Source organism: Dendropsophus ebraccatus, chromosome 5 (assembly GCF_027789765.1).
Source record: "Dendropsophus ebraccatus isolate aDenEbr1 chromosome 5, aDenEbr1.pat, whole genome shotgun sequence".
Taxonomy (NCBI): Eukaryota; Metazoa; Chordata; class Amphibia; order Anura; family Hylidae; genus Dendropsophus; species Dendropsophus ebraccatus.
Window position 1 is genome coordinate 5,835,859 of NC_091458.1, and position 24,510 is coordinate 5,860,368.

A 24,510-nucleotide genomic window follows, 5' to 3' on the forward strand; every position below is an offset into this window, starting at 1 on the left:
GACATAGACTGGGACACTGCCCTGAGATATAAGAGAGGACCCCGGGGACATAGACTGGGACACTGCCCTGAGATATAAGAGAGGACCTTGGGAACATAGACTGGGACAATGCCTTCAGAAATAAAAGTACACAAGAGAAATGGGACATATTTAAGAGCATCCTGGGTAAATCGTGTGAACGACACATACCATATGGGAATAAACGTAGTAGAAATAAGAGAAATCCAATGTGGTTAACTACAGTTGTAAGGGGTGCAATAAATGATAAGAAACAAGCATTCAGACTACTAAAACAAGAAGGTAGTGGGGAAGCATTGAGCAACTATAGACAGAAGAATAGAATGTGTAAAACGCAAATAAAAGAAGCAAAAATAGCAACAGAAAGAAGGATAGCCACAGAAAGTAAAACAAATCCCAAAATGTTCTTCACTTATATAAATAACAAAAGACTTAAAACCGAAAATGTTAGTCCCCTCAAAAATAATCTGGGTGTAATGGTGGAGGGGGAAGAGGAAAAGGCCAATCTACTAAATACATTCTTCTCTACTGTATTCACAGAGGAGAATCCCATAACAGACGACATGACTAGGGATAATGTTAATCCTCCCATAAATCTCACCTGCCTAACACAACAAGAAGTGGGGAAACGCCTTAAAAACATTAAAATCCATAAGTCACCGGGCCCAGAAGGTATCCATCCTAGAGTTTTGCAAGAATTAAATACTGTGTTGGACAGACCGTTATTCCTATTATTTAAAGATTCTATTACGACAGGGATTCTTCCACAGGACTGGCGCATAGCTAATGTGGTACCAATATTCAAGAAGGGGTCAAGGAGTGATCCTGGAAACTACAGGCCTGTAAGTCTAACATCTATAGTAGGTAAAGTATTTGAGGGGATTGTAAGAGATGCTATACTGGAGTATCTTAATGAAAATAATCTTATGACGCAGCACCAGCATGGATTTATGAGGGATCGGTCCTGTCAGACTAATCTGATCGGCTTCTATGAAGAGGTAAGTTATAGACTGGACCTGGGGGAGGCTGTGGATGTTGTGTATCTGGACTTTTCAAAGGCATTTGATACTGTGCCGCATGAAAGGTTGGTCTACAAAATGAGGATACTGGGACTCGGGGAAAACGTATGCAAATGGGTAAGTAACTGGTTGTGTGATAGAAAACAGAGGGTGGTCATTGATGGAACATATTCAGATTGGGTTTTAGTTACTAGTGGGGTACCACAGGGGTCAGTGTTGGGTCCACTTCTTTTTAATATTTTTATTAATGATCTTGTAGAGGGGCTACAGAGTAGAATCTCCATTTTTGCAGATGATACTAAACTGGGTAAAGTAATCAGTACAGAGGAGGATAATATCATATTACAGAGGGATTTGGAGAAGCTAGAGGCTTGGGCGGAGAAATGGCAAATGAAGTTTAATGTGGATAAATGTAAGGTTATGCATTTGGGCCATAGAAATAATAAGTACAGTTATGTGCTAAATAATAAAACACTGGGTAAAACTACTTCCGAAAAGGACCTGGGGGTATTGGTGGACAGTAAACTCAACTTTAGTGATCAGTGCCAGGCAGCAGCTGCCAAGGCTAATAAAATAATGGGGTGCATCAAAAGAGGTATAGATGCTAAAGATGAGAACATAGTTTTGCCTCTTTATAAATCACTGGTCAGACCACACATGGAATACTGTGTACAGTTTTGGGCACCGGTATATAAGAAGGACACAGCTGAACTAGAGCGGGTGCAGAGGAGGGCAACAAAGGTCATTAAGGGAATGGATGGGTTACAGTACCAGGACAGGTTATCACGCTTGGGGTTATTTACGCTAGAAAAAAGACGTCTTAGGGGCGATCTGATCACAATGTACAAATATATGAATGGACAGTACAGAGATTTTTGTAGTGGTCTTTTTACTCCTAGGTCTGTAACAATGACAAGGGGGCATCCTCTACGTCTAGAGGAAAGAAGATTTCATCATCAGCATCGACGCGGGTTCTTTACTGTACGAGCGGTAAGACTGTGGAACTCTCTGCCACATGAGGTTGTCATGGCTGATTCATTAAATAAGTTCAAGGGAGGCCTGGATGATTTTCTTGAAAAATATAATATTACAAGTTATGGGCATTAGATTTCTGGTGATACGTTGATCCGGGGATTGTTCTGGTTGCCATTGCAGTCGGGGGAGGGGGGGGGGAGTTTCTCCCTGTGGTGGGGCGTTTGTCTTCTGCCCCGTGGGGGTTTTTCGCCTTCCTGGATCAACACAGTAGGATTTTCCTAGGTTGAACCTGATGGACTCTTGTCTTCTTTCAACCATATTTACTATGTTACTATGTTACTATGTAGTGAGTCATACATCCCGGTGTATTAGTCCATGCAGTGGGTCATACATCCCGGTGTATTAGTCCATGCAGTGGGTCATACATCCCGGTGTATTAGTCCATGTAGTGGGTCATACATCCCGGTGTATTAGTCCATGTAGTGGGTCATACATCCTGGTGTATTAGTCCATGTAGTGGGTCATACATCCTGGTGTATTAGTCCATGTAGTGGGTCATACATCCCGTGTATTAGTCCATGTAGTGGGTCATACATCCCGGTGTATTAGTCCATGTAGTGGGTCATACATCCCGGTGTATTAGTCCATGCAGTGGGTCATACATCCCGGTGTATTAGTCCATGTAGTGGGTCATACATCCCGTGTATTAGTCCATGTAGTGGGTCATACATCCTGGTGTATTAGTCCATGTAGTGGGTCATACATCCCGGTGTATTAGTCCATGTAGTGGGTCATGCCTCCTGGTGTATTAGTCCATGTAGTGGGTCATACATCCTGGTGTATTAGTCCATGTAGTGGGTCATACATCCCGGTTTATTAGTCCATGTAGTGGGTCATACATCCCGGTGTATTAGTCCATGTAGTAGGTCATACATCCCGGTGTATTAGTCCATGTAGTGAGTCATACATCCCGGTGTATTAGTCCATGTAGTGGGTCATACATCCCGGTGTATTAGTCCATGTAGTAGGTCATACATCCCGTGTATTAGTCCATGTAGTGGGTCATACATCCCGGTGTATTAGTCCATGTAGTGAGTCATACATCCCGGTGTATTAGTCCATGCAGTGGGTCATACATCCCGGTGTATTAGTCCATGTAGTGGGTCATACATCCCGGTGTATTAGTCCATGTAGTGGGTCATACATCCCGGTGTATTAGTCCATGTAGTGGGTCATACATCCTGGTGTATTAGTCCATGTAGTGGGTCATACATCCTGGTGTATTAGTCCATGCAGTGGGTCATACATCCCGGGGTATTAGTCCATGTAGTGGGTCATACATCCCGGTGTATTAGTCCATGTAGTGGGTCATACATCCCGGTGCAGGTTTAGTCCATGTAGTGGGTCATACATCCTGGTGTATTAGTCCATGCAGTGGGTCATACATCCCGGTGTATTAGTCAATGCAGTGGGTCATACATCCTGGTGTATTAGTCCATGTAGTGGGTCATACATCCTGGTGTATTAGTCCATGTAGTGGGTCATACATCCTGGTGTATTAGTCCATGCAGTGGGTCATACATCCCGGGGTATTAGTCCATGTAGTGGGTCATACATCCTGGTGTATTAGTCCATGTAGTGGGTCATACATCCTGGTGTATTAGTCCATGTAGTGGGTCATACATCCCGGTGTATTAGTCCATGTAGTGGGTCATACATCCTGGTGTATTAGTCCATGTAGTGGGTCATACATCCCGGTGTATTAGTCCATGTAGTGGGTCATACACCCCGATGTATTAGTCCATGTAGTGGGTCATACATCCCGGTGTATTAGTCCATGTAGTGGGTCATACATCCTGGTGTATTAGTCCATGTAGTGGGTCATACATCCTGGTGTATTAGTCCATGTAGTGGGTCATACATCCTGGTGTATTAGTCCATGTAGTGGGTCATACATCCCGGTGCAGGTTTAATCCATGTGTTAATGACTGGAATGTTTTTATCAATTTGAATTCCCACACTTTCCTCTCTGTCACTCTGGAAGTGACCTTTGAGGACCATAACCTTTAAATATGTTATTCTATGGTCCAGTCCTGAGAAATGTTGGCCTACAGGGGTGTTGAGACTTCTATTTAGTGTATGTCTATGTAAGTTCATTCTAGTTTGTAGTTTCTGTTTTGTTTCCCCAATGTAAATCCCTGTGGGGCATCGTGTACACTTTATCATGTAGACCACATTGGAGGATGGACATGAGAAAGCATTGGTGATTGTGTAGTCCCGCAGTGTATTGGGGATGCGGATTGTGTTTGTTTGTAATATGTGGGGACATGTGCTGCATTTTCTGTTGTTGCCGGGGAAGGTGCCAGTGTCTGGTGTGGCAGGGGAAGGTGCCAGTGTCTGGTGTGGCAGGGGAAGGTGCCAGTCTCTGGTGTGGCAGGGGAAGGTGCCAGTCTCTGGTGTGGCAGGGGAAGGTGCCAGTCTCTGGTGTGGCAGGGGAAGGTGCCAGTCTCTGGTGTGGCAGGGGAAGGTGCCAGTCTCTGGTGTGGCATGGGAAGGTGCCAGTCTCTGGTGTGGCAGGGGAAGGTGCCAGTCTCTGGTGTGGCAGGGGAAGGTGCCAGTCTCTGGTGTGGTAGGGGAAGGTGCCAGTCTCTGTTGTTGATGTCCGAGCGCTTTTTACAAGGAGGTTTCTTAAATTTGGGGGCTGTTTGAATGAAAGAAGAGATAATTCTGGGAAAATCTCCTCTAGTCTGTTGTCCATCTGAAATATTGGTTGTAGTTCAGCAGCAATCTTTTTTAGGATCTTCTTGTGAGGGTTATAGGTGACCACCAATGGCACCCGGCTGTTCTCCTCCTTCTGCTTATATTCCAGGAGGCTTTGTCTTGGAATTCTTTTGGCTCTGTGGATCTGTTCATCAATGGTTATTGGGTGGTAGCCTTGTTTTAGGAATGTCTCTCTTAAAGATGATAGGTGTTGTTCTCTATCTTTATCATCAGAACAATTCCTGATGTATCTGAGGGCTTGGCTATAGATGATGGACTTCTTTCTGTGTTTTGGATAAAAGCTGTTCCATTTTAGGTATGCTGGGTGGCCTGTAGGTTTCTTGTAGATCGATGTTTATATGGTGTTGTTCTCTATAGATATAGTTGTGTCCAGGAAATGGATTTTGGATTTGGAGTAGCTGAGTGTCAGTTTGATGGTGGGATGGAAGTTATTAAAGTTTCTGTGGAAGGTGAGCAGTTCCTCTTCCGATGCTGTCCAAATTATGAGTAAATCATCAATGTACCGGAAATATGCTAGAGGTTTGATCATACAAGTATTTAGGAACTCCTCCTCCAATTTGGCCATGATGAGATTGGCATATTGAGGAGACATTTTGCTTCCCATAGCACTTCCCGTACATTGCAGATACATGTCTTTCCCAAAACAAAAATAGTTATGGTTAAGCATAAACCTGATGAGTTGTGTTGTTGGTTCCATGGCTTTGTTGTGTTTCTGAAGGAAGTGTTGGCAGGCAGCAATGCCGTCCTCATGGGGGATGTTTGAATACAGAGGTTCTACATCCATGGTGGCCAATATTGTGTCCTGTGGTAGTGGGCCCAGGGCTGACAGTTTGTAGAGAATGTCGGTGGTGTCCTGGACATAACTGGGTGTTTGCTTCACTAAAGGCTTTAAAATATTTTCAACCCAGCCAGAGATGGCTTCTGTTAGTGTCCCAATACCAGACATAATTGGTCTCCCTGGATTACCTTCTTTTTTTCTTTTTTTTTTAAATATATATTTATTGAAAATTTTCTTTTTTTTCCATGACAATGACTTCAGTTTTAAAATGGTAAGACATCCAAACTGTGATCCAGACATTGGACCCTACAAAGTGAAACAGAGAAAAAGCATGTAAAGATACTCAAAATGAAATAAAGTAAAAAAACAGAAACAGTGTGCCAAAAGCTTTCAGACATCTGCCTCCTTTCTGCCAGGAAACCCTCAACATGGGCATATAGACCAGAGAACCACCCCCGCCCCCCGAAACATACACACTAAGCATACGTCAATCCCCAGTCAGGGAGATGATTCGAACAGGGCACCTCAATCCCCAGTATCACTACGGTGTCTCCCAGTGGCTGACGGAGGTAGGCGAAGAGAACCCAAGGTACCAGCCAGATTGCTGTTGCAGTACCAGTTAGTACATCTGAATGGGAAAACTATATCACTGAGCTCCTGCGGTTGGTAGTGAGAATCCAGAAAAGATTGCAATCTCTTAAAAAAACTTTTTTTGTGCCTGTCTGCTTGTGTTTTTCTGCATATATCCTGCCAATACCAAAAAGCAGCTTAAGCTGCGACACTATCATGGGTATCTCTGGAACCTTCTCCGCCAGCCACTCGTGAAACAAGCACCTAAGTGCAACATGCAATACTACATGTACTATTTTGGGGATAGTGTTCACAGGAGATTCGTCATCAGGTGGTCTCAACTGATGGAAGAGAAAAGCTTGAGGAGTATCGGGGAACTGGAGCTGGATTACCTTCTTTATATATTTTTGGTAGGATGTAGAAAGTCCCCATTTTGGGATTGTCCAGTACAAGGTTCAGTAGATTGGTAGATGTAGAGTTGAAGCTCCCTATGACGTTTAAAAGTTCCTTAGTATATAGTTTTGTGGGGTCCTCCTGCAATGGCTTGTAGTATCTTCTGTCCTGGAGTTGTCTTTTTGCTTCCTTGATATAATCAGACATGTTCATAATCACTACAGCTCCTTCTTTATCTGCCAGTTTAATAGTGATATCTTTGTTAAGTTTTAGGGATTTTATAGCTTTTCTTTCCTCCGCACTGAGGTTATGTGTTTGGTTGTGTTGTTTATCCAAAATACCAGATTTAACTTTCTTTCTAAAGCAGTCTATGTAGTAATCCAGGGTTTGATTATGTCCGGGTTGTGGAGTCCAGGTTGTCCTCTTTTTCTTTTTTGTAGGTTCCGTGTCAGTGTGTGAGTTAAAATCCATTCTGTTATGGAAGAACTCTTTTAATCGCAATATTCGAAAAATTCTTCTATATCACTGCAAAATTGGGTTCTGTCAAGTTGTTTTGCAGGGCAGAAGGTTAGTCCTTAAGACAGAACGTTCATTTTTGCTGTATTTGGCTCATACTGTGAGTGGTTTACAACCGAAGAAGTTGTTTCCAGCTTGTGCTGATTCACAGATTTTTTTTCCCTTCTCGTTTGTAACATCCCTAAAATGTTGTGCTGTTTCTGTAAGTCATTTGTAAACTTGTCTGACGAAGGGATCTTGTGAATCCCGAAAGCTCACAGCTCTAACAATATTTTTGTTGGCCAATAAAGGTATCACTCCTAAAATGCTTTGATCACAAGTATTTACCACAACATGGATTTTTCTGGCTAACACGGTACCATACTATACATTTTTTTTTAACTATTTGTAGTGGAAAAACTTTTGCTATGGGGAACTTGACCCTGGGAGTGTGGCGCTGTGGTTGCGTTGTGCTGGGGAATGAGTCACATGCCCTATGACGCTGGATTCACATATCTTTATACCCATGAGTATGGGCGTGTAGAATATAACATAGGATATATAACATGTGGAATATAACATAGGCTACTTTTACATTGATTTTTAATTAGTAGAGTTTGATTTCTATGACATGCCTGATGAAGAGGGGATTCTGTCCTTGAAACACGTCGCATGGGAATATAAGCCTCATTGTGAAGTTTTTTCTTTCAGATCAGCACGGGGCAATGTGGCCAGTAATTCGAGAAGGGTTGTTTGCACCAAACAAATTCCACTAATTTCTTCTCTATTCTGCAAATGTAATTTACACCGATCTTGGACAATCGGAAGTTGGTAGGCAGCATTCCCCGATGACCGCTTATTCGGTACGAGCCACTTGTGAGCGTGCATTTGTACATATATGCATGTTCTTCCATAGTGTGTTTTGACCTGCACATCCAGCACCATTTCTGTGTTTTTTTTTCTTTTCACATGCACAAGTGAATAACCAGATGATCGACCAATGAAAGTGGCTGTTTTACTGGTAAAGCCCCAGTATTAGTGAAGTGCATGAAACGATTGACTGTCTAGTGATACTACATGTCCTGTGCTGCTCTTTACCTGTGCCAGCATGAGCTGCTCCTCTGGGCACCAGGTGAGGGCGGCCTCATCTTATGTTTCTGAGACCCTGATGAAACCGTACAGGACCCTAAAAATGCTCCGGTCCTTTACATAGAAAGTAATATACAGTCTCCAGTCGCCCTCTCTGACTGTTGTATGTAGGGATTGAAATCGTTCGCCCATTTACATGGAAAGATATTTGTTACTTATGATCGTTCTTGGGTTGTCTTGTCGTCGCTATTGCGTTCGTCACTACTGCAAACGACCGAACGACTTCTTATTCAATCCGAACGATTTGCGAACGAGCAACGATATCGTTTAGATTCGAACGATTTAACGATAATCTGAACGATAATCGTCCGGTAGAATAGGGCCCTAACCCTGCACAACCTAATAAAGTGTCTAATAGTTTATGACTTTGTACTATCTGTCCGGGCTCCAGACCGGGGCCATTGTCCGCAGGGAGGCCACTTGGGGTTGGATCACCATTTTCACCATCTATTCGCCATTGAGATTGGGAGTTTTGACCATACCTCACACTTCTTTCTTATCTTAGTCACTAAAGGGGTCAGATTGTACTCAGTATGCCGATCTGGGTCTTAAGTTATCTTTATGCCTAGATATGGTGCTTTCCCATGGGAGTTTAATTCAAAGAACCCCGATTTAGTCCAGTTTCTCTTAAATCCTCATAGTGACTGAGTTGTTGCATCACATCTGGGTCCCGGACAAAAACTAAAATGCATCGTCTGCATATAATATGATTTTATCAGCCCTGCCGGTCATCTGCTTTCTGTGTAAATGGACCCTAATGGTTCTACATACAAAGCAAACGAGGGGCGATAGAGGACACCCTTGCCGGGTTCTTCCGGAGAGCTAGAACTCTCGAGATAATATCCCATTTAGGGACAGACGGGCAACCGGCCGCGTATATAGCGTCTGTATCCGTGCCATCAGTTGGGCCCAAAAACCAAATGTCCTCAATACCTCCCAGAGGAACCCCAGCTCCACCCTGTCAAACGCCTTAACTGCATCTGACATGACCTGTGTAATTAATAATCCATCATTCGGATTCCTGTCAGTGTGACCATGCGGGGGCGCTATTGCTTGTGCTGCTATAGATAGTTCCCTATAGAGAGCGTATTGATTAACTATCCGAGGACTGAGGGACAGTCGTGTCTCCTCATGTAGGTTGTAGCTGACTCCTCCCACCCATGTGACTGACCACATGACTGTGACATCACCAAAGGTCCTTTACTGCCTTCATCTCCTCCCATATCACTGATCACATGACTGTGACATCACCAAAGGTCCTTCGTCCAACTATGTCTGCTGTGAGGATGGAGGAGAGAGATGAGATGGCGGAGAGAATATTACACGTGGCCCTAAAGATCATCTCCCTGCTGAGCGGAGAGGTGAGGGATTCTGGGAGCTCCCGCCTCATGGCTCCTGTCTCTTAATAAAGCACGGACATGGCTGGAGAGGTGACGGGATAAAGTGACATCACTGTCTCTCTCCATACACAGGATGACATGGTGGTGAGGAAGAGGAGGGATGAGGAGGAAGGATGGAGCAGGGACCAGGGTCCTATATCACTGCTGCCTCCACCTCACTCACTGATACAGAAGGGAAACAGTCACCAGGAGATCCTGGAACTCATCAACAAGATGGCTGAGCTGCTGACTGGAGAGGTGAGCAGGAGGGGGAGACAGCTGCTGACTGGAGAGGTGAGGAGGAGGAGGCAGCTGCTGACTGGAGAGGAGGAGGAGGAGGAGGCAACTGATGACTGGAGAGGCCAGAAGCCACGATGGGTCAGATATTCCATACGTGACCCTTATTCTCCTGAGTCTGTATCTTTGTGTTTCTCAGGTTCCTATAAGGTGTCAGGACGTCACCGTCTATTTCTCCATGGAGGAGTGGGAGTATGTAGAAGGACACAAGGATCTGTACAAGGAGGCCATGATGGAGGATCAGCCGCCCCTTCTCATCAATGACCCCCCAAGGCCGGAGAAGGCGGGAGACATGATGGCGGCCAGGATATTAGAGCTCACCCTAGAGATAATCCACCTGATCACCGGAGAGGTGAGCCATGCGTCACATCCCCTCCCTCTTATCCCTATAGATAATACAGGGAGATGACTGGAGAGGGGAAGGATTGTTAGACTCTCTGTAGTGATCAGTGTCTCACCATACACAGGATTACACAGTAGTGAAGAAGTGGTCTGGTGAGTGTGTGGCGCCCCCTGTGTCAGGAGGCTGGAGCAGCAGCCCCATCACAGATCCTCCACCTCCATCACTGATCCATGAGCAGAAGATCCTAGAACTGACCACCAGGATGACTGAGCTCCTGACTGGAGAGGTGAGCAATGCTGCTGGGAATGCTGGGACATATAACACCAAGGTGGGAGGTGTCTGGAGGATGACGGCATCATTGTGTGTGTCAGGTTCCTATAAGGTGTCAGGACGTCACCGTCTATTTCTCCATGGAGGAGTGGGAGTATGTAGAAGGACACAAGGATCTGTACAAGGAGGCCATGATGGAGGATCAGCCGCCCCTCACATCACCGGGTAAGAGAAGACATGCTGCACAGGGTGGTATTACCATTGTCATGTACACACTTACCAGCACATGATGTGGATACCACTGCAAGGGGTCAATCTATTTCCACTTCCTCAATATTGGACTCAGCTTCCACTCAGGGGGCAAATTGAGCATAAATTACACCCAGCACAGTCCACACATACATCAAAACAGGCTGCCACAAGTGATGAGCAAATGTCCCGACGTTTGGTTCAGAACACGAACATTCGCGAACAAAGCCCTTGTAAGCCCTACCCGGTCAGCTCTTCATCCCTACACTGATAGTTACAGAACATTCTAAGCCCTACTTGGTCAGCTCTCCCTCCCTATACTGACAATTTGTTTTGCTAACTCTTGAGCAAAAGGTTCAGATACATATTTAAAGCAGGCGACCAATAATGATACAACGCAATTTTATTAAACAAATGATTAAAAAGATCTATAAAAAGGATTATATACAGATGGTATATCAGAAATACAATAACCAGGTGTTTCTTAGTATGAGATTGCGTACACTTTTGCATGGATATGAATACAAAGGTTAAGTACTTACAATATCACTAGTGCATAGTCACATCATCTGTCCTTCTAGTATCAGCCATAGGCAAAGCCGCAAGTGGCCAAAACCAAACATCAGCCGCAAATCGGCGCAGGACAGAGAACCAATCACTACTAGGAACATAACGATACTTCATCTGTCATAGAACTTCAACTGGGGAGAGGCTACCAGCGATCTGACAGAGACCAAGTCCTGGGCCTACACTATGGAAGCCTCCTGGGCCTACACTATGGAAGCCTCCTGGGCCTACACTATGGAAGCCTCCTGGGCCTACACTATGGAAGCCTCCTGGGCCTACACTATGGAAGCCTCCTGGGCCTACACTATGGAAGCTCCTGGGCCTACACTATGGAAGCGTCCTGGGCCTACACTATAGAAGCCTCCTGGGCCTACACTATGGAAGCCTCCTGGGCCTACACTATGGAAGCCTCCTGGGCCTGCACTATGGAAGCCTCCTGGGCCTACACTATGGAAGCCTCCTGGGCCTACACTATGGAAGCCTCCTGGGCCTACACTATGGAAGCCTCCTGGGCCTACACTATGGAAGTGTCCTTACCATAGGTCCAAACCTCTCTACCAGATGGCTGCAGCTCTCAGGTTTTATACACAGTTAGAATCAATAACTTCATACACTTTAGTGCTGCACTAAGTTTAGAATACACAGATCTCTGTCCTGTTTGTTTGTATTACCTCACGCTAAAGAATAGAATGGCCAGTTCTAATCCTTAAGAGGACAATACTCACACAATGGGACAATGCACAGATTAATCCTAAAGCAATGATATGAGGTTTTCTTGTTTAGATGATATTATGCGCTATACTATATTCTGTATACTATATACTATATATTAGATGATACTATGCACTATACTATATTCTGTATACTATATATTAGATGATACTATGCGCTATACTATATTCTGTATACTATATATTAGATGATACTATGCACTATACTATATTCTGTTGAATCACTGAGGCTCGTTAAACGTTCTGTTGGTTCGGCAAACTATCTCCATTGAATCAGTAAAAGCCTTCTTCAAACTTGTTGGATGACCTAGAAGTCTCATGTATACAGTCATCTGGGTCATCCATCAGTGAACGACCTTTAAAGATGTGAAATGGAGAATGACACATAAAATGGCCGCCAATATGCTTCAGATAGCCACCATTTATACCTAGCATTATAATCCACCCTTGGCTATTTGAAGTCATACAATCATCACATTAAAAATATTTTTCACCCAAAATATTATATGATTATTACATCACACACTTCACCATCTACCTCTCTTACATTGGTCTGTTGCTACAAACAGAAACTGGTCACAGCTGGGCTTAAAAACAAAAAGAATGATAGAAAAATCAAATGTCCAGTAACACAAAATACAATGTCCATTTTGGTGCAAATCTTCTTTCTTCTGATCTTCGTAGACCCAAATCTCTGGTGCAGGGAAGCGGAGGGATTATTGTGCCCTCGCCACAGGGGCCTATTGTGCAGGTAAAGTCACTACTTCCTTGGTTGGCCAAAGAACAGACCCTCAGTAGGCATCTGTCCCCGCCCTTTACACGTTTGGATGTCTGTATCATTCCTCCCCTCTGTATCTCTGGTGATGGGTCGGGGGGTTGCAGGTATGGCTGGAGGTGTAGGCTGTAGAGCCCCTCTGTATCTCTGGTGATGGGTCGGGGGGTTGCAGGTATGGCTGGAGGTGTAGGCTGTAGAGCCCCTCTGTATCTCTGGTGATGGGTCGGGGGGTTGCAGGTATGGCTGGAGGTGTAGGCTGTAGAGCCCCTCTGTATCTCTGGTGATGGGTCGGTGGGTTGCAGGTATGGCTGGAGGTGTAGGCTGTAGAGCCCCTCTGTATCTCTGGTGATGGGTCGGGGGGTTGCAGGTATGGCTGGAGGTGTAGGCTGTAGAGCCCCTCTGTATCTCTGGTGATGTGTCGGGGGGTTGCAGGTATGGCTGGAGGTGTAGGCTGTAGAGCCCCTCTGTATCTCTGGTGATGGGTCGGGGGGTTGCAGGTATGGCTGGAGGTGTAGGCTGTAGAGCCCCTCTGTATCTCTGGTGATGGGTCGGGGGGTTGCAGGTATGGCTGGAGGTGTAGGCTGTAGAGCCCCTCTGTATCTCTGGTGATGGGTCGGGGGGTTGCAGGTATGGCTGGAGGTGTAGGCTGTAGAGCCCCTCTGTATCTCTGGTGATGGGTCGGGGGGTTGCAGGTATGGCTGGAGGTGTAGGCTGTAGAGCCCCTCTGTATCTCTGGTGATGGGTCGGGGGGTTGCAGGTATGGCTGGAGGTGTAGGCTGTAGAGCCCATGTAGCAGTGCTGGGCCAGGTACATCGTCTTCCTTCACTCGTGCATCATCTTGGCACCTTTGAAGACACTGTAGATCTCGAGTTGTCAGCTCTTCAGGCTCTCTGCACTTGCTGAATATAGAGGTTGTTAGAGACAGACTAAACTTGGTGTCAATGTCCAAATAGGAATGAATCAATGAATTGCAGATGGCAAGCATGGTGGAGCTGTGTAACACAAACATGGCAGCTCTGATCTTAGTCACACAAGAGAACTCTGTATACAGTCCTGTACATTTCCATGGTGGTCGCTCTTCACCAGTCCTTCATCCAATGGATAACACAAAAATAAAAATCCAAAAGTCTTTCTTAGAAACAAAAAACAAATCAAATCTCTGCCCAGGAAAGTGTTTCTGTTGATAGCAAGGACATGTAACAATGGCTATCTACCTAATCCCATTACCCACATGTTTATCGTCAAACATCATTCTAAAATTTCCCGCATACAAACTAAGAATATATGGCTTCAGTCTATTATTTCCATCTATTGGGTGAATAAACAAATCAAGAGTATACACACACATCCTTCCATATGCATCCCATGTAAAGTAAACCCATCATCCTTTATTGGAGATATATATATATATAGCTATATCCAATGCAGGAATTTTCTCAGTAATGGTTACCCGTACACATTTGCATTTACCCAACACAATTTACCCACCCTTCAATAACACCAATCTACCAATACCCTTATTGATTTGTAGCCCTACTTGGTCAGCTCTCCCTCCCTGCACTGACAATTTCACAATGTTCTAAGTCCTATTTGGTCAGCTCTCCCTTCCTACACTGACTACCTACCACTGTGAATATGGCTGCCTAACTACATTCAGATGCTGTCCCTGCACGTTTCACTCTCCCTACTGAACGGCACAAGAATCAGGAAAGACTGTAAGAAAATCTGTCTCAGCGTTGCCTTTTTATAGCATGTATGTAATGCCGCTAATCGTAAAGCCAATCACAGTGATGCCAGTAGTGACCATGGCTACTACATTACATGATGTGCCCTTCCTACCCCACACCTTCATTGACTCTTTCAAATTGGTGGGAGGAAACTTATGCAGTTGCGTACATCGGGAGAGAAGCATTCGCACGTTTAAATACGTTCGAAAATGATCGTTATAACCATTCCCATCATCGAACAAATTGATTGTGATCAGCGAACGTGAACAGTTAGCATCATGTTCGTACGAACATACGAGTATTTACGAACATGTCGCTCATCACTCGCTGCCACCACTTTTCAAACAAAGTGAAAGGACACTGTCACCCCCAAACACCGCTCCCCAGCACTCACAGGGTTAAAACACTAACCAAAGGCCATGGATTCTCCAAGCAGACAAGGACCAAAGTTTTAAGTTTTACTCTGTAGCAGACAAAAGGTCCAGTGCTCAACAAATAAGACGACAATGATACAAAAGCAGTCATACAATAACAGGGAGAAATCGGCAGAAACATGAACACTTACAGTAGTTGTTCCCTTACAGGGGGGGGGTCCAGGATCGCAGCTCAGTCACACTGACCCCCCGCACTGTGACATGTTGTTATATTGCCGCCATAGTTTATACAAACAAAACTCGGAGCCGCCATCAGGTGACTAGGGGAATGATTGTTCCTGATTGGCTGATTAGGTGATAATGGGGCAGGAGCAGGGACACCTCATTGTATATGTCCCTGGATTGAACCATTGTACTTTGGTTGGGGGGGGGATGGATTTCTCCCTCCATTGAGGTGGATAAAACTCCAGGCTCCATGTCATAAGTCACATGTGGAGACAACCTGTTACCCTCCACCCTCAATATACCCGGCCTAGTGTTACTGACCAGAGACCCTCTATAACCCAGGCCTAGTGTTACTGACCAGAGACCCTCAATAACCCAGGCCTAGTGTTACTGACCAGAGACCCTCAATAACCCAGGCCTAGTGTTACTGACCAGAGACCCTCAATAACCCAGGCCTAGTGTTACTGACCAGAGACCCTCTATAACCCAGGCCTAGTGTTACTGACCAGAGACCCTCTATAACCGAGGCCCAGTGTTAGTGACCAGAGACCCTCTATAACCCAGGCCTAGTGTTACTGACCAGAGACCCTCTATAACCGAGGCCCAGTGTTAGTGACCAGAGACCCCCGAAAACCCAGGCCTAGTGTTACTGACAACAGACCCTCAATAACCCAGGCCTAGTGTTGCTGAACAGAGACCCTCAATAACCCAGGCCTAGTGTTACTGACCAGAGACCCTCTATAACCCAGGCCTAGTGTTACTGACCAGAGACCCTCTATAACCCAGGCCTAGTGTTACTGACCAGAGACCCTCTATAGCCCAGGCCTAGTGTTACTGACCAGAGACCCTCTATAACCCAGGCCTAGTGTTACTGACCAGAGACCCTCTATAGCCCAGGCCTAGTGTTACTGACCAGAGACCCTCTATAACCCAGGCCTAGTGTTACTGACCAGAGACCCTCTATAACCCAGGCCTAGTGTTACTGACCAGAGACCCTCTATAGCCCAGGCTTCCTGCCCATTGAGTATGATGTTTGCATGAGGCAATGTGTAGTGAGTGGAATAGACGTCATGTTTGTAGTTACTGACATATACACAATACACTATGATAACAACCATGTGGTCCTGAAGGGCTCCGATATATTGTAGAGCAGTTCGTGTCTCCCGCCATTGCCGAGCTCCTCCTGCTATTGTGGTTCCTGACAATAGTGCGCACACTTAAAGGGCCAGTGTACACAGCCCAACATGTCCCCCATTCCCGTCCATTACCTCAGTATCAGGCAGCTCCAATATGTCTATTCTGCCTGCACAGTCTGTCTGCTGGTGATGTATACAGTATTGCTGCTGGTGATGTATACAGTATTGCTGCTGCTGATGTATACAGTATTGCTGCTGGTGATGTATACAGTATTGCTGCTGGTGATGTATACAGTCTGTCTGCTGGTGATGAATACAGTATGGCTGCTGGTGATGTATACAGTATTGCTGCTGGTTATGTATACAGTATGGCTGCTGGTGATGTATACAGTATGGCTGCTGCTGATGTATACAGTATTGCTGCTGGTGATGTATACAGTATGGCTGCTGGTGATATATACAGTATGGCTGCTGGTTATGTATACAGTATGTCTGCTGGTGATATATACAGTATGGCTGCTGGTGATGTATACAGTATTGCTGCTAGTGATATATACAGTATTGTTGCTGGTGATATATACAGTATGGCTGCTGGTGATGTATACAGTATGGCTGCTGGTGATGTATACAGTATGGCTGCTGGTGATGTATACAGTCTGTCTGCTGGTGATATATACAGTATTGCTGCTGGTGATGTATACAGTCTGTCTGCTGGTGATGTATACAGTATGGCTGCTGGTGATGTATACAGTCTGTCTGCTGGTGATGTATACAGTATGGATGCTGGTGATATATACAGTATTTCTGCTGGTGATGTATACAGTATGTCTGCTGGTGATGTATACAGTATTGCTGCTGGTGATGTATACAGTATTGCTGCTGGTGATGTATACAGTATGGCTGCTGGTGATGTATACAGTATTGCTACTAGTGATATATACAGTATTGCTGCTGCTGATGTATACAGTATGGCTGCTGCTGATGTATACAGTATGGCTGCTGGTGATGTATACAGTATGGCTGCTGGTGATGTATACAGTATTGCTGCTAGTGATGTATACAGTATGGCTGCTGGTGATATATACAGTATGGCTGCTGGTGATGTATACAGTATGGCTGCTGGTGATGTATACAGTATTGCTGCTGGTGATATATACAGTATGGCTGCTGGTGATGTATACAGTATGGCTGCTGGTGATGTATACAGTATGTCTGCTGGTGATGTATACAGTATGGCTGCTGGTGATGTATACAGTATTGCTGCTTACCTTGGGCAGGGTCAGAGGTCACCGCTCCAGTTCTGTTTCACCTGATAGAACAAAAGAAAACAAACAAATTCAGACTAATCCAATTTGTTTTTTTTACTTCCCAACTTGAATCGTCCTGAAACAGCTCGTACATCTGTAGTGAGGAGCAGAACGTGATATTAAGGCCCGACATATAACCTATATACGGTATATAGAGGAGTATACGGGAGATCTTGTACTCAGTCCCTGTGTCTTCCCTACAGATGGATCCAGGAGGAGAAATCCAGCAGAGAGATGTCCCCGTCCTCTGTATTCCCAGGACTGTCCGGGGGGAAATCACAGGATTAAAGAGGAGGAAGAAGAGAGGATGAGGAGCGATCCCCGGTGTATGAGTGAGGTGAAGGAGGAGGAGACGCCGGGAGCAGCTACCCCAGGTATGGTATAATGGAGTTACACAGGGAGGTGACAGGGATATAAGGGGGGGCCCCACCTTACAGCTACATTACAGTAACCCTTCAGGCCCCCCCCCCCTGTGTATATATGTATAGTGCAGTATAGTGAGGGAGGTGACAGGGATATAAGGGGGGGCTCCACCTTACAGCTACATTACAGTAACCCTTCAGCCCCCCCCCCCGTGTATATATGTATAGTGCAGTATAGTGAGGGGGGAGGTGACAGGGATATAAGGGGGGGCTCCACCTTACAGCTACATTACAGTAACCCTTCAGGCCCCCCCCTGTGTATATATGTATAGTGCAGTATAGTGAGGTGACAGGGATATAAGGGGGGGCTCCACCTTACAGCTACATTACAGTAACCCTTCAGCCCCCCCCCCCCCTGTGTATATATGTATAGTGCAGTATAGTGAGGGAGGTGACAGGGATATAAGGGGGGGCTCCACCTTACAGCTACATTACAGTAACCCTTCAGGCCCCGGTGACCCCCTGTGTATATATGTATAGTGCAGTATAGTGAGGGAGGTGACAGGGATATAAGGGGGGGCTCCACCTTACAGCTACATTACAGTAACCCCCCCCCCCTGTGTATATATGTATAGTGCAGTATAGTGAGGGGGGGCAGGGATATAAGGGGGGGCTCCACCTTACAGCTACATTACAGTAACCCTTCAGGCCCCCCCCCTGTGTATATATGTATAGTGCAGTATAGTGAGGGAGGTGACAGGGATATAAGGGGGGCTCCACCTTACAGCTACATTACAGTAACCCTTCAGCCCCCCCCCCCTGTGTATATATGTATAGTGCAGTATAGTGAGGGAGGTGACCGGGATATAAGGGGGGGCTCCACCTTACAGCTACATTACAGTAACCCTTCAGGCCCCGGTGACCCCCTGTGTATATATGTATAGTGCAGTATAGTGAGGGAGGTGACAGGGATATAAGGGGGGGCTCCACCTTACAGCTACATTACAGTAACCCTTCAGGCCCCCCCCCTGTGTATATATGTATAGTGCAGTATAGTGAGGGAGGTGACAGGGATATAAGGGGGGGCTCCACCTTACAGCTACATTACAGTAACCCTTCAGCCCCCCCCCTGTGTATATATGTATAGTGCAGTATAGTAAGGGAGGTGACAGGAATATAAGGGGGGGCTCCACCTTACAGCTACATTACAGTAACCCTCCAGGCCCCCCCCCTGTGTATATATGTATAGTGCAGTATAGTGAGGGAGGTGACAGGGATATAAGGGGGGTCTCCACCTTACAGCTACATTACAGTAACCCTTCAGCCCCCCCCCCCCTGTGTATATATGTATAGTGCAGTATAGTGAGGGGGGTGACAGGGATATAAGGGGGGGCCCCACCTTACAGCTACATTACAGTAACCCTCCAGGCCCCCCCCCCTGTGTATATATGTATAGTGCAGTATAGTGAGGGAGGTGACAGGGATATAAGGGGGGGCTCCACCTTACAGCTACATTACAGTAACCCTTCAGCCCCCCCCCCCCCTGTGTATATATGTATAGTGCAGTATAGTGAGGGAGGTGACAGGGATATAAGGGGGGGCTCCACCTTACAGCTACATTACAGTAACCCTTCAGGCCCCCCCCCCGTGTATATATGTATAGTGCAGTATAGTGAGGGAGGTGACAGGGATATAAGGGGGGGCTCCACCTTACAGCTACATTACAGTAACCCTTCAGGCCCCCCCCCGTGTATATATGTATAGTGCAGTATAGTGAGGGAGGTGACAGGGATATAAGGGGGGGCTCCACCTTACAGCTACATTACAGTAACCCTTCAGGCCCCGGTGACCCCCTGTGTATATATGTATAGTGCAGTATAGTTAGGGAGGTGACAGGGATATAAGGGGGGGCTCCACCTTACAGCTACATTACAGTAACCCTTCAGGCCCCCCCCCCTGTGTATATATGTATAGTGCAGTATAGTGAGGGGGGTGACAGGGATATAAGGGGGGGCTCCACCTTACAGCTACATTACAGTAACCCTTCAGGCCCCCCCCTGTGTATATATGTATAGTGCAGTATAGTGAGGGAGGTGACAGGGATATAAGGGGGGGCTCCACCTTACAGCTACATTACAGTAACCCTTCAGGCCCCGTGACGCCCTGTGTATATATGTATAGTGCAGTATAGTGAGGGAGGTGACAGGGATATAAGGGGGGGCTCCACCTTACAGCTACTGTCAGATACTTACCTGACCTTGCTAAACAATAGACGTCTTCTTTTTCTCCTGCTCCTCCCCCTCCTGCGTGTTTCAATTGTACTAACATCTTATCTACGTTGAATTAAAAATTTATAGAATTTTTTTTTCCAACCGTAATTAGAGAATCCCAGTGATGCGGCTGATGGAGACTTCATGTTATCACTGGATTATAAAGTAGAAGATGAAGAAGTGGAGCAGCACTCCTCAGGAGAAACCCGCCGGGACCTTACTGTACATCCAGGAGGTCACAGGACAGATCTATCATATAATCCCCCTAATCATGAGGAACCTTCTCCTGACCCATCACAGGTTGTCACCACAAGGACAGATCAGACAGACCGGAAAAGGTTCCATTGTGGTGAATGTGGAAAAGAGTTTACAAAAAGCTCAGATCTCGTAACACACAGAAGAAGTCACACAGGGGAGAAGTATTCATGTTCACTATGTGGGAAATGTTTTACAGATAAGTCAGAGCTTGTGTCACATGAGAGACTGCACACAGCAGAGTATCCCTATTCATGCTCACGATGTGGGGAACGTTTTGCCCAGAAATCTGTTCTTGTTAAACATCGGGAAACTCACTTAGCAGAGAGGCCATATCCATGTCCTGAATGTGGGAAATGTTTTCAAACAAAATCACTTCTAGTTATACATGCGAAAAGGCACATAGGGAAGACGCCATATTCATGTTCAGAATGCGGGAAATATTTTACATGCAACGCAAGTCTTATTACACACCAGAGAATTCACACAGGAGATAAGCCATATTCTTGTTCAGAATGTGGTAAGTGTTTTACATGTAAATCAGGCCTTGTTAAACACAAGAGAAGTCACACAGGGGAAAAACCATATTCATGTTCAGAATGCGAGAAATGTTTTACAGATAAATCAAGCCTTGTTAAACATGAAAGAGTTCACACAGGTGAGAAACCATATCCATGTTCAGAATGTGGGAAATGTTTTACGCGTAAATCACATCTTGTTAGACATCAGAGAACTCACACAGGAGAAAAGCCGTATTCATGTTCAGAATGTGGGAAAGGTTTTACTAATAAAACGAACCTTGATATGCATGAGAAAAGTCACACAGGGCAGAAACCATATTCATGTTCAGAATGTGGGAAATGTTTTACACGTAAATCATATTTAGTTAAACATAAGGCAAGTCACACAGGCGAGAAGCCATATTCATGTTCAGAATGTGGAAAATGTTTTACAAGTAAATCATATTTAGTTAATCATGGAAGAATTCACACAGGAGAGAAGCCTTATTCATGTTCAGAATGTGGTAAATATTTTACAAATAAATCAAGTCTTGTTAGACATCTGATAATACACACAGGAGATAAGTGCATCTGAAAGGATTAAGGAGGCAGTGACCATGTCTGGCTATCTATTGCAGGACAAAAAACACCAAGACACCAATCTTTAGGAACTGCCTGTGCCCTGAGATGGTGCGTCATAGACAGGAGGTGTAATGGAGGGGCCGCCTGTGTCTGGAGATGGTGCGGGCAGAGACATTGTGTAATGGAGGGGCCGCCTGTGTCTGGAGATGGGGGAGCAGAGACAGGAGGTGTAATGAAGGGGCCGCCTGTGTCTGGAGATGGGGGAGCAGAGACAGGAGGTGTAATGGAGGGGCCGCCTGTGTCTGGAGATGGGGGAGCAGAGACAGGAGGTGTAATGGAGGGGCCGCCTGTGTCTGGAAATGGGGAGGGGGCAGAGACAGGAGGTGTAATGGAGGGGCCGCCTGTGTCTGGAGATGGGGGAGCAGAGACAGGATGTATAATGGAGGGGTCGCCTGTGTCTGGAGATGGGGGAGCAGAGACAGGAGGTGTAATGGAGGGGCCGCCTGTGTCTGGAAATGGGGAGGGGGCAGAGACAGGAGGTGTAATGAAGGGGCCGCCTGTGTCTGGAGATGGGGGAGCAGAGACAGGATGTATAATGGAGGGGTCGCCTGTGTCTGGAGATGGGGGAGCAGAGACAGGAGGTGTAATGGAGGGGCTGCCTGTGTCTGGGGATGGGGGGGCAGAGACATTGTGTAATGGAGGGGCCATCTGTGTCTGGAGATGGTGCGGGCAGAGACATTGTGTAATGGAGGGGCCGCCTGTGTCTGGAGATGGGGGGGGGCAGAGACAGGAGGTGTAATGGAGGGGCCGCCTGTGTCTGGAGATGGGGGAGCAGAGACAGGAGGTGTAATGGAGGGGCCGGAGATGGGGGAGCAGAGACAGGAGGTGTAATGGAGGGGCCGCCTGTGTCTGGAGATGGGGGAGCAGAGACAGGAGGAGTAATGGAGGAGCCTGGCTTTTTTATGTCTCTGGGTCAGAAGTGGGGTCTTCCCAGGTATCCTACCATAGAGTCCCTTTTCATTCAGATGGCGACGGATAGTACAGGGTGACACTGTTGTTGTTTTTTTAGTTGTTTTGCAAGTGGACAGATATACTAACAACCAGGCACAATCCGCCTAGAAAATATAAATGCGAACATACCACCAGGTATTACAGATATCAAGGGAGGTTACACTAACTTATGACGACCCAGGAGTAGAAAGTTCAGGTGCCGTTCAAGTGAGAGAGTCTCAGTCCTACGAGTGGGGACCATAAAAAATGCAGTAGGGCGGAACACAGAGACAGGACAGACAACACACATATCCACACATGGTGGTCCCCCCCCCCCCCCCAACACTCCATAAGGAACTTTACATCAGCTCTCCTATCCAACATGAACCAGTGAATCCAATTTTTCTTAAATTTGTGAGGACATTTACGGCTTTCATAAAGGACCTGATACAGGGGAACATACTTATTCACCAGCTGTTTCCAGCGGCCAAAGAAGGAACCTCTGTGCTTTTCCATTCCATCGCAATTATTTTCTTTGCGCAGAATAAAAGAAACCTAATGAATAGTCAGTAGTGTTTATTGTGCGTGACCTGTAATAATGCCGAGCAGGTAAAACGAGGGGGAACAAAGGAATGGAAAGTCCAAGTGGTCAGACAGAAACTGCATAATGGAGCGCCAGAAGGGCTGAACTTTGGGGCCACACAGCGTGGAGGAAAGTCCCGACGTCGGTCTGACACCTGAAACAAGTATCAGAGAACATCACCCCCATTTTCTTGCAGAAACTGGAACTGAATGAATCGGTCCCTAACACTGACTACCGTAGGGTAATAAGAGTGTACCACCTCCTTCCACTGAAGATCGTTCAGTGACAGAATATCCACCACCCATTTCTCTAAGGCTTTCTGAAATGGAGACTGGTCATTAGGAAGATCCGTGGTGCCCAGAAGCTTCTCAGCCGGTGTGAACTCCGAGACTACCAAACTGGGTCTGGACAGCATGCCTCAACTGCAGGTAGTAAAAGAAAGAAGGTTTTGCATAGAGGTCACACATGGGGTGACACTGTTGTACCCTCAGACTGCAGGGCAGATGGAACTTGTTTGGATGTTAGTCGAGGTTCTTTAGCCGCCATCGGCACAATCTTTCGTTGAAATCTCTTGTCAATTTTTCTTTTCGGTCCACATCTCGGGAGGTTAGCCGCAGTGCCCACACCTAGGGAGGTTAGCCGCAGTGCCCACATCTCGGGAGGTTAGCCACAGTGCCCACATCTAGGGAGGTTAGCCACAGTGCCCACATCTAGGGAGGTTAGCCACAGTGCCCACATCCAGGGAGGTTAGCCACAGTGCCCACATCTAGGGAGGTTAGCCACAGTGCCCACATCTCGGGAGGTTAGCCACAGTGCCCACATCTCGGGAGGTTAGCCACAGTGCCCACATCTAGGGAGGTTAGCCACAGTGCCCACATCCAGGGAGGTTTGCCACAGTGCCCACATCTAGGGAGGTTAGCCACAGTGCCCACACCTAGGGAGGTTAGCCACAGTGCCCACATCTAGGGAGGTTAGCCACAGTGCCCACATCCAGGGAGGTTTGCCACAGTGCCCACATCTAGGGAGGTTAGCCACAGTGCCCACACCTAGGGAGGTTAGCCACAGTGCCCACATCCAGGGAGGTTAGCCACAGTGCCCACATCTCGGGAGGTTAGCCACAGTGCCCACATCTCGGGAGGTTAGCCACAGTGCCCACATCCAGGGAGGTTAGCCACAGTGCCCACACCTAGGGAGGTTAGCCACAGTGCCCACATCTAGGGAGGTTAGCCGCAGTGCCCACATCCAGGGAGGTTAGCCGCAGTGCCGGGGGCTTTACACTTCTTGATGACACTACACACGGTAGACACAGGAACATTCAGGTCTTCGGAGACGGACTTGTAGCCGTGAGATTGCTCATGCTTCCTCACTATTTGGCTTCTCAAGTCCTCAGACAGTTCTTTGGTCTTCTTT

The 24,510-nt window shown here is 46.4% G+C and overlaps 2 protein-coding genes across 3 annotated transcripts in view; both read left to right on the plus strand.

Annotated features, from left to right (window-relative positions):
- The first annotated feature begins 553 nt into the window (after positions 1 to 553).
- The window catches only part of LOC138793980 (uncharacterized), a 112,540-nt gene continuing 88,583 nt past the window's right edge, over positions 554 to 24,510 (plus strand). The window contains exon 1 of the mRNA XM_069972745.1: positions 554 to 690. Coding sequence (XP_069828846.1) covers positions 582 to 690 — 109 coding nt within the window. The 5' untranslated portion in view covers positions 554 to 581. The remainder of the gene's footprint in view (positions 691 to 24,510) is intronic.
- LOC138792210 (zinc finger protein 850-like) overlaps positions 10,587 to 24,510 on the plus strand; it is a 35,907-nt gene continuing 21,983 nt past the window's right edge. The window contains exons 1-2 of one of the 2 annotated variants that reach the window (XM_069969354.1): positions 10,587 to 10,692; positions 20,303 to 21,881. In XM_069969354.1, coding sequence (XP_069825455.1) covers positions 10,608 to 10,692; positions 20,303 to 21,540 — 1,323 coding nt within the window. In that variant the 5' untranslated portion in view covers positions 10,587 to 10,607 and the 3' untranslated portion in view covers positions 21,541 to 21,881. Of the gene's footprint in view, positions 10,693 to 17,799; positions 17,933 to 20,302; positions 21,882 to 24,510 lie in introns of those variants that run through there. The other variant, XM_069969353.1, reaches the window with a different exon arrangement.